General features: G+C 50.3%; 1 protein-coding gene across 4 annotated transcripts in view; it reads left to right on the plus strand.

The window, feature by feature from the left end:
- The window catches only part of ZBTB47 (zinc finger and BTB domain containing 47), an 89,717-nt gene extending 80,427 nt beyond the window's left edge, over window positions 1-9,290 (plus strand). For all 4 annotated transcript variants that reach the window (XM_045002964.1, XM_045002965.1, XM_045002966.1 and 1 more), the window contains exons 5-6: window positions 7,715-7,859; window positions 8,433-9,290. In XM_045002964.1, the coding sequence (XP_044858899.1) occupies window positions 7,715-7,859; window positions 8,433-8,788 (501 nt within the window). In that variant the 3' untranslated portion in view covers window positions 8,789-9,290. The remainder of the gene's footprint in view (window positions 1-7,714; window positions 7,860-8,432) is intronic.
- The last annotated feature ends 1,711 nt before the right edge of the window (window positions 9,291-11,001 follow it).

An 11,001-nucleotide genomic window follows, 5' to 3' on the forward strand; every position in this document is an offset into this window, starting at 1 on the left:
CACGCGAACAGCTGATTCGTGGGAAGTGGGGGGGGAGCGTTCAGGGGAGGAGGTGGAGCGGAGGTGAGCTGGGGCTGGGGGGCAGGGTGGGGAGCTGGAGCACCCACGGGGTCGGTGCCTACGGTGCCACTTTTGGATAATGTGCTCAGGTGAAGCGGCCGGTCCCCCTGCTCCCGCCCCAGCTACGCTCCTGGGTCACTTCAACTTACCGGTTGTTAAATTTATAAGCCCGCGCAGGACAACTGGTTCTAAAAGGGCTTCTAAATTTAACAACTGGTTCCCGCGGTTAGGCTGGGAGGGCATTGCGTATGCCCTTGTTGTCGTCGCACACATTTGAAACGTGGGTACGTGTTAAATGCTGATTTCGTTCAATAGCTAAGGAACTGAAAAGCATCACTCCAAAATCTCCAGGTGCTTTCTACATCTGTTATAGGTTCAGAAAGCTGGAAGCAAGCCAGGCAGGTGTCTCTAGCTGAAAAAGGGACCAGGCAGGGAAATCCTTTCATCTGGCAACTGGTTCCCAGCCTTGCATTTACACCCAGCCTTTGGCTTTCCTTCCCATCCCCCATAAGCCTGGAGGAGGAGGTGGGCTTTGCAGCACGCCCTGAAGATCAGCTGATTAGGGTTCTTTTGGCCCCTAGGTGGGGAGTGAATTATGCTGTGTTCCAGCACACTGCTGGTTTGGAGAGGCTGGTAAATGTACAGAGAGGAGAGGAATATAAGAATGGCCACACTGGGTCAGACCAATGGTCCATGTAGCCCTGTATCCTGTCTGCGGACAGTGGCCAATGCCAGGTGCTTCAGAGGGAATTATCAAGTGAGCCATTGCCTGTCATCAAGTCCCAGCTTCTGGCAGTCAGAGGTTTAACAACAGCCAGAGCAGGATAGATGGTCCAGTGGTTAAGGCACTAGCCTGAGACCTGAGTTCAAGTCCCTGCTCTGCCAGTGATGTCTCACTGTGCCTCAGTTTCCCCCATCTGTAAAATGGGGACAATAGCACAGCCCTACTTCACAGGGTTGCCATGGGGATAAAGATATTAAAGAATGTGAGGTGCACAGATGCTATGGTAACAGGGGCTTGGATAAGTGCTGTAGATTTCAAGGCTGGAAAGGACACGTGTAATCATCTGGTCTGATTAATGGTTATCAAAATGTTTCTTAATGGGAGTGCCTGATTTCAGGGCTCCTACAGAGGCACATGGATTCCACCTGGTACTAGTACATCACCCATCCACAGGATATTGAAGTGTATTGATGTAAAAGGCACATTAAAACAAGGGTGAGGGTGAATTCAGAGAATCCTGTATTCTGCAGCTACAATCATTCTGAATTCCATAGTTCTTCCAGCCACCACAGATGCAGGGTCACTATCTGCTTTTATCTAATTTCCCTAAATGGCCACACAACTGCTGCTGGGGCATAAATTCAGCACTGGAAAACTGCACAGTCAAAAAAAGGAGTGCTGAATAATCTGGCTGCTTTTCTTGTAGCAATGCAAAAACTTCTTCCAAGCCACAGAGTTGGTGGAGGGAACCATGTGAAGCTGTGAGCTCGCTGGAGCTTTGGCTTGTGTTCTGGCCCTGGAAGGTAGCAAGGTTCCTCGACGGCAGGCTGCGAATAATACACCTGTTTTACTGTTTCTTTTTATTTTCTGGGTTCCACTGGCCATGCCTGGGCTTCCCAAGGCTGGGGTCATGCATGTAAGCTCCCTGGGATGCAGCCTAGCTATGTGCACTTCCTGACCTGACATGCAGAAAATGACCATTTTGCTTTCCAGTGTCCACAACTACATAGAGCAAGGTGTCTTCTCTGCTTCCTCCAGAGCTGAGCAGCAGTACTGTAAATCCTCTTGCTCTAATGCATTTGAATAAGGAGTCTTAACCACTCTTGTAGTCTGGGATAATTGTCCATCTATTTATTGATCCTTCCGTTCCCCTCGACCCTGCTTAGGAATGTAGGACCTGCAGTTATGGCACCAAGCCACGTGCATCAACGGAAGGTGGGAAGCCACACTTCAGCACTTAACTGTGCAGTAATTTATCCTGACCCTGCTGCTAAATCCTCGTCAAGCATGAAACAGGATGAGTGGGAGCCCTTGGGACTTTGCAGTTACACTAGTTGAAGTAGCTATTGTTCTTACACGGGAGCATTCTTCCCTCTGAGGGCTAGTCTACACTTACCTGCCGGGTCGACGCAGTGAGTTTGACTTCTCGGAGTTTGAACTATCGCGTCTAATCTAGACGCGATAGTTCGAACTCCCCGCGCGCTCCGGTCGACTCCGGTACTCCACCACTGCAAACGGCGGTGGCAGAGTCGACCTTGGAGCCGCGGACTTCGATTCCGCGGCGTCTGGACGGGTGAGTAGTTCGAACTAGGGTACTTCGAATTCAGCTACGTAGCTATTCACGTAGCTGAATTTGCGTACCCTAGTTCGACCCCCCTTCTTAGTGTGGACCTACCCTGAGTCAGCCCTGGAGCAGGGCCTCGGTGTGGTGTTGAGGAGCACTGAGGTGATGTGTGCACTATTTTGGATGAGACGGAAGACCAAAGCGCTGACACTTGTGGTCATCGAAAGTCCCACAGTGCATTCGTCCCGGACAAATTCCATTTTGTACATGTCCCACCTCCTTGAAATTTCCCTTGCATCGTCAGCTTAGGAAGTCTCTTCCCTACCTAAAAAAGATGTTGCACCATTACTGGTGCAAAATAGCCATGACAGTCCACCCCCGAGGGAGCTGGCTGCATCTCAGGATAGGCAAGTGATTCCTGAATATACAGACTGTGAGCACTTGTGGGTTCTCCAGGCTGAAAGGTGTTGTGTGAATGTAAGTCATCTCTTCAACCGTCATGGTGGGAGAGTGTGACATACTCAAGGTACAATCCAGACTAGTGAGTAGCTGTGTCCTCTGCCCTCTAACTTGGGGGTCCCAGTACAATGCCTTCCTGCTATACCCTCCAGTCTGGACTGCTCACATACAGCTTCCAGCATGTAAATCACTCCCGGATACGTCTGTGCATGCTGCAGCCAGCCAGCCACACATTGGCCCCTACCAGCCTGGTTTAATTGCAGGGTGACCCCAACACCTCCTGGTTCCCCCGCCAGCAATGCACGTCCTGTACTGCCCAGCCCTCTCCTGGACGCGACAAGCTTTTATAAAGTCCATCATTTTATTAGTAGAAATGATATGCACAAATCTTGTTACCTCAAATGGAGTTTCCCAAACATCAATTCAGACACACCTGGTTTACATAAAACAATAAAACAAGTTGATTAACTAGAGAGAGGTAGGTCTGGTCTACACTATAGACCTATATCACTATAACAATGTTGCTCAGGGGTGTGAAAAATCCACCCACCTGAGGGACGTAGTTCTACCGACCTAACTCCTCATGTAGACAACGCTATGTCGGCAGGAGAGCTTCTCCCATTACCACCTCTCGGGGATGTGGATTAGCTACGCTGATGGATGAGCTCTCTCCCGTCGGTGTAGAGCATCTTCCCTAAAGCACTACAGTGGTACAGCTGCCCTGATGCAGTGTTGTATGTGTAGATGTGCTCATAGATTTCAAGTTAGTACAAGTAATGAGGCATGAAAGTCAGAAAGGGTTACAAGAAAAAAGAAGATAACACACAACTAACGCCTAATTTAACAATCTAGGTTAAATTCAAAGCTAACTTTTCCCCACCATATGCTCTCAGCAGTCTTACTGGCCAAACGTCTTAGGCCAGGACCCCTTCTCCTGTGTAATGGCTGCTTCCTGTGTTCCTTCTGGTGCAGCAAATTGCTGGACCGAGAGTGAGAGAGGAGAAGTGATGCTTTGGGGGTGTCTCCCCTTTCTTTTTATAGTCCTCTCCCCCTTTGAGAAGCATCTCCAGCTGGGAGTATGGCAACAGGCACTGTCTGTGGACGGGAACCCCAAGCTGTCTCTTTGCTAAGATGTAGATTTTTCCCCCATGCTCCCTTTCCTGCCCAAAGAATGGCCATTTAGCAGGTTTACACCTGGTCGAGATGCCAGCTTCCCCATTGTCTCTGAGGAACTGGTCTGGCCATTCCCTAGACATGGAACGTGCTTTAGTAACACCATACAGTGGAATCTTATACTTTACATACAGTGTTGCCACACATATTTTACTGGGACAGTAATGACCAGCAGATTGAGTTTTCAAATGATAGTTTGCACGGCTTACTTTGTAACAAGAATATTACAGTAGTGGGCACAAGGGTATATTCTGTCACAGAGAGCTGCACGGGGAAGACCACATGTTTCAGACCCTGGCAGTGAGACGAGGGGCACCTGGCCTTTGGTCTGCCAAACAAATGGTGTTTGTTTCTGAGATTAAAAATTCAATCAAATAAATTACACAGAGAAGTAATTTTAATCCCAGCCTGATCAGCGTCGGTCTTTGTGCCACCCCTCGATCAAACTCTCTCTGGAACATTTCCATACCAGCGTCGACTTCCTGGACACCATGTGCAGTGTCAACAATTGAACCCTACAGACAACTGTATACAAGAAACCCACAAATCACCACATACAACTTCCACAGATCCAGAACCCACCCCCCAGACCAGGGCCATCCCTACGAATTATGGTGCCCTATGCAGCCTGAGCACCTGCTCCTCCTCTCTCTCCCCTCCCTCCCGCAGAGGGTCTGGGCTGTGCTGAAGGCCTGTGGGGCCACGGAGGCAGGAGCAGTGGGCCCGCTTTGGGGGGCCCCACAGGTCCGGAGCAGCCCATGGGATTAGCGGGGGGCTGGTGTTGGCAGCAGGAAGTGTAACAACCCACCCCAGCCATGTCGCTTGGGGGAGGGGGTCCCCCCACCCCGCACTCACCAGCGTTGGGAAGCAGAGCAACACAGCGTGGAGCCAGTGGAGTGGACCGGGCTGGGGCTGGGTTGCTCTGCTTCCTGCCACTGCTGGTGAGTGCAGGGGTAGGCCTGACCCCTGCTGCCAGTGCCAGCCCCAAATTTCATGGTGCCCTACACAGCTGCATATTCTGCATATGCCTAAGGACAGCCCTGCCCCAGACGCACCAAGAAATTGGTTATCTGCAACCAGGCATCTAGCTACCCCAGAATATGAGAGAAAGTCTGGGATACAAGTGTTAACACACTTAAAACTGCCTTCACCAAGCAAGGACACTCCCTCAGAGAAGTGGATCACATAATGGAATAGGTCTCTCTGAATCTCCAAGAGAACCTGCTTCAATACAGTGGAAAAAACCCTACTGATCACACACCTACCACCTCACATGCCAACCACCCCATATTGGAATCTATATGGGGTATCATCAAACAGTTACAATCCATGCCTGGTGGGGACTCCATCCTGAAAGAAATCATTCCTGAAGCTGCTCTTCTGGCCTTCAAATAACTCCCCAACCTCACCTAGCTTATCATCAGAAGCAAGCTCCCCACAGACCAGGACACGCCAACTGAACATGGCACCAGAACAACAGATGTAAAATCTGCAGACATATCTCCACTGCTATGATGATCAATACCCCCCATAACGCACCATTCAAGATCCAGGGGTCCTACACATGCCTATCACAACATCTGGTGTACCTCATCCAATGCATCAAATGTCCCAACAACTATGTGGATGAAACCAGAGACAATCACTACACTCTCAAATGAACTCTAACAGTAAAATGATAAAAGACAAAAACACCCTATCACCCATGGGCAAACACTTTCCATGGAGTGATCACTCCATATCTGACCCCTCGGTCCTAATCCTAAAAGGAAACCTGCACAACACCTTCAAAAGACGAGCCTGGGAGCTTAAATTCATAGCTCAGCTAGACACCAAAAATCATGGACTCAATAGCGCTACTGGTTTAATGTCTCATTATTACAATCTGTAACCCACTAACGCCTTGTCCTGTGAATGCAGACTTCATTTTGAATGGTTTCTTGCAACGTGTGTTAGCTCTTTATGCTTAACAAGCTGTTCCACCTTGTACTTAACTGTGACACTCTGAGTACGTTTCCCAGACCCGAAAAAGAGCTCTGTGGAGATCGAAAGCATGTCTCTCTCATCAACAGATGTTGGGCCAATAAAAGGTATGACCTCACCCACCTTATCTCTCTCACTTCAAGGTAGATACAGTGCAGTCCATGCCATTGACAGCATGGAGGTCTTTCTAGGAAGAGACACAATATCTGTGCTTCCATCTGCACCACTCAGACACTAACAATCCCATGATTCTTTTCATAAGAGGAGGGTTTTGATCTGTTGTCCTTGGGCCATATGTGTCCCCTTCCCATTGCTGGCATCATGCATCTGTGTGCTGGCTCTTGCTGTTCACCCTAGAGTGCAGTAGCTTGGTATCAGTCCAGATCCTCAGCTGGTATAAATCGGCATAACTCTATGGAAGTCAATGGGGCTAGGCTGATTAACAGCAGCTGGAGCTGGCCCATAGTGTGTAAAGTGTTCCTGGATCTTCTGGGATGCAGTGAACAATATTAGCATTAGAGAGGGTCAACATTTTTCCATCAGAAAATGCTGTTTTGTCAACATGGAAGTGTTTCCTGGGTTTTTGATGAAATTTTCAATGCAAAAGTTTCTGAACAATTTGTGTAAATTTTCTTGTTTCAGTAATTTTATATTTTTATATTATAATAATGTTACTGTTACATATATTATATAATAATTTTGACACTATTTAACATTTTGTTTTGATGTTTCCAAATCAAACTCGTTTGGAATTTCTGTTCCATAAAATATTCGACTTTTCATCCTGATGTGGGATGAAATGTTGAACTTTCCCATGGGACAGAAATTCTGTTTCCTGATCAGCTCTAATCCTGACTTACTATTAACGCACTTACTCTGCAACTTTATGATGTGGATATAGTATGAAAAAAAATGGCGTGATAGTTTTTCCGCAAATTCTTGAGGCAAAGTGTATCAATTTAATTCTTTGCTTTTATTTTATTTATTTTATTTTTGTTGTGTAGAGCCCAAGAAATGTTTTTAACTAGTCCTGCAGATTAAAATACTTTTAGAATTGGTGATGAGTTGGTAAGTAGTTGTTTTAGTGAAAAGGATGTAAAGTGCTAGGTTATCTGTTGAATGTTCCCCCGCCACCGCCCTGGACTGCTTGTCCTCTCAGCCATCTACTGTCTGCACACCCAGAACCTCTTCCTCTCCCTGTAAGGCAAGACTTGGTGTGCGCTTCAGATAACAACTTTGTTCTGCGAAGCACCATGTAGGACATTGAAGATAAAATCACTTTCTCTTAAATCAGACAAGCTTTTAGCTCAGCCCAAGAGGGATTCTTTCTGGGAAGCTGGAGCCCTTTCAGGATTTAGTGCAACATGCATGGCTGAATTACTGTTTGACCTATTAATCCTCAAGTCTTTAGGAGAGGTCTTAATAAAAACCGAGCAAGGGCTTAATAAAAGTTGAGTAAAGGCATCAGGGTTTGCCCCCTAATCATAAGCCTAGTTATTTGGAATGTCTCATGATAAAATTTAGTTCATATCTAGGAGTCATTATTTTGCCACTGACTTCTCGTGAATCTGGGACAAGTCACTTAACCTCTCAGAGCCTCAGTTTCCCCTCTGTAAAACAGCGATCACTTCCCATGACTGAGCTTGAACAAGCGAGAGATTGCTGCTGCTGAGAACCCTCTCCACTCCTGTTCTGGGCTGTTGCTGTTCAGCCACCTGCCTTTGTCTCTCCCTTCATCCTCTCCCTTCCAGAACTGCAACGAGCGGTTCCAGTACAAGTACCAGCTGCGCTCTCACATGAGCATCCACATCGGACACAAGCAGTTCATGTGCCAGTGGTGCGGAAAGGACTTCAACATGAAACAGTATTTCGATGAGCACATGAAAACGCACACGGGTGAGAACTTCCCCAATGTCCAACTTCCCAACCCCAAGCAACAGGGCATCGGGGGCACCCTGCTTTAGTTTTTGCCTCCCCCGAGAACCTCTGGGGATGTGGAGCAGGGAATATCTCTGCTGCTCCCCTTCCGCCCCCCATTCTGGTGTGTCGGGGCAGGTTCTGTTCTGCGACAGGCAGTTCATTGGTGCCTGGATAATAATGGGATGGGAACATTAGCGATGCCTAGGAGCTGTAGCCGATGAGATCCCTGTGTAGCCCTGCTGCTCTGTCAAACGGCTAGGTGATCGTGAGCCGGCCCAGTGCAAATCTGGCTCGAGGTGGGAGATGGAGCTTGGGATTGCTGGTCCCCACCCTATGGAGGGGAGGAACTCACCTCCGAGCCGGGGAGGGAGCTCCCCAGTCTGGGCTCTATTGGTGAGGTGGGAATGGCATTGATGGGTTTGAGAGGAACTCCAGCACTCCTGAGCTAAGTGGGGGAGGCTCTGGGTGGGGAGGGCCAAGCTGGGGAGATGGGCACCCCCACGCAGAAGTGGGAGCGGTCCCTAAACCTGCCGTCCCTTCGTCCCCTAGGTGAGAAGCCCTACATCTGCGAGATCTGCGGCAAGAGCTTCACCAGCCGCCCCAACATGAAGCGCCACCGCCGGACCCACACGGGAGAAAAGCCCTACCCCTGCGACGTGTGCGGCCAGCGTTTCCGCTTCTCCAACATGCTCAAGGCCCACAAGGAGAAGTGCTTCCGGGTCAGCAACCCCCTGGCTTCGGACACCACCAACCCCGCCAACAATGGCGGCGGCCTCTCCACTCCCCAGGGTGCCCCCTCGCCTCACTCACTCACTTTGCCGCTGCTCCACCCCGTGCCCCCTCCTCCGCACCTACCGCCACCGCCTCCCCTGTTCCCAGCCGGGCGGGTCAATTCGAACAACTAGGCCAGCGTGCGCCCGGACTGCTCTGCCACGCGGGGAGTGCCCAGCGGGCTGCTCGTCCGCGTGACGCGGGGAGAAGGAGGGAGGCGGTTCATTCTCTCTCTTTCAATTTTTACCCCCCTTGGTTTTATGACGAGCCCATCAGCCTTCCGTCGAAAGGACGTTCAATCAGGGTGTAGACAAACGGCTCTTCCTTCCCTCCTTCCATGGCTTTAGCGTTTCCCAAGCCCTGCTCAGAGTCCTCCTCCCGCCTCACCAGGCATTGTTGCTGAGCTGGTTTACCTCTGCCACCTAGTGCACTGTTGTATCAGGGTAACGCTTAACACAATGTCTTCCCGCTTGCACATGGTCCTCCATGTTCCATGCGATTCCATTAGACTAACAGTGCACAGCTCACGCTCAGCCCCATAGAGCCATTTTCACTAGTTCCTTACGGCAGCAGTAAGGGTTTTTTCAGGGCCGCCCGGGGGGGGGGGGGGGCAAGTGGGGCAATATGCCCCGGGCCCCACAGGGGCCCCACAAGCCCTGGTCCAGCGGCGGTCCGGGTCTTCGGCAGCGGGGCGGCCCTTCAGTGCTGCCGAAAACGTGGAGCGACTGAAGGGCCCCCCGCCGCTGAAATGCCCCTCAAGCCCTGGCCCGACGGTGGTCCGGGTCTTTGGTGGCATTTCGGCAGCCAGGGGCCCTTCAATCGCTCCGGGTCTTCGGCGGCATTTCGGCAGCAGGGGGCCTTCAGTCGCTCTGGGTCTTCGGCAGCAGGGGGCCCTTCAGTGCTGCTGAAGACGTGGAGTGACTGAAGGGCCCCCGCCACCGAAATGCCACCGAAGATTCAGACCACCACCGTGTGAGTACAAGCGCTGCAGCTCCCCCGCTTTGCCTCAGGCCCCCTGAATCCTCTGGGCGGCCCTGGGTTTTTTTAGGTGTTTTTGTCTCGTGAGGCAGCACTTTTAGCTTTGCCTGTGGCTCTTAGTCAGGAACTTGTCTGCGCTGCGTCCTGTGCGAAATGTTTAATCAGGGTTGCGCCCCTCTTTAGTATGCCGCTGAAACCACCTGAAAAGACTACAAGTCCCAGCATGCAGTGCCATTCTGAATGGCTTTTTGCTGGGGGAAGGAAGGAACATAGCATGCTGGGAGCTGTAGTCTTTGCAGGCTGTGGTAAAGATAAAGGTTGCCACATTGCACACTTTGGGTACGTCTGTGCTGCTGTCAGAGGTGTCACTGCGGCACCTGTAGACGTACCTGAGCTAGCTTTGATCTAGCTAGCTTGAAGAACACTTGCACTGAATCTGCAGCAGCATGGGCCATGCAAGCCCATCCAGGGTCCTGGCTACGTACTCGAACAGCTAGTCTGTAGTGCTGTAGCATCACTGCTGTTGTTATTTGAGCTAGCTCGATCAAAGCTAGCCTTTGGTATGTCTGCATGCGCTGCCGTCACACCCCTCTGATTGCAGCGTAGACCAAGCCTTTGGTAACCTGGCTCTAGCCACCATAATGGGTGTTTCAGCCCAAATCATCATTCTCTGGGAAAACTGCACAAGATATGGGCACACAGAGATGCAAAAATGCATGGGAGCTAGAATCCCTGTGAGATTGGCGCAGGGGCTATTTCACACAGTGAGTCAGCCGCAGGAATAGTCACAAGGAAAGGCAGAGATGCTATGTTATTCTGTGCATAGTGGAGGGGGGTTTCCTAAGTGACACAGGCTACGAAAACAAAGGATGGTAATATTTCATGGCAGCTACACAGATTAGAGGTAATGGCTGTTACATGTAATCTAGCATATTTGTGCTTGAGCCCATCCCTTGTCCTGAAAGGCTGGTACTGCAGGAGAGAGCTTTCGATGAGTTCACCACTTCATTACAGGAATCCTCTGGTCATGGCTGAAATCCAAGCCAGGTTAGGGAGGATGAGACGTTACCACTATCTGGCATCTCCAGTGGCCCATATGACATAGAATCATAGAATCTCAGGGTTGGAAAGGACCTCAGGAGGTCATCAGGTCCAACCTCCTGCTCAAAGCAGGACCAATTCCCAACTAAGTTATGAGTTAGGGGGCTGCGTATTAGTGGACAGGGGCCCACGTCTCAAAACCCACCATCACAGCCTGCTCTTGTTAGCAGCCCTTGTTATGTCTTCCTTTCCAACCGGGATTCCACCCCCCGCCCCCCACTTCCTCTGCAATTTGTTAGACTAAAGCCCCAACCCAGACAGCTGGGTT

The sequence above is a fragment of the Mauremys mutica genome, chromosome 2, assembly GCF_020497125.1.
Source record: "Mauremys mutica isolate MM-2020 ecotype Southern chromosome 2, ASM2049712v1, whole genome shotgun sequence".
Classification (NCBI taxonomy): domain Eukaryota; kingdom Metazoa; phylum Chordata; order Testudines; family Geoemydidae; genus Mauremys; species Mauremys mutica.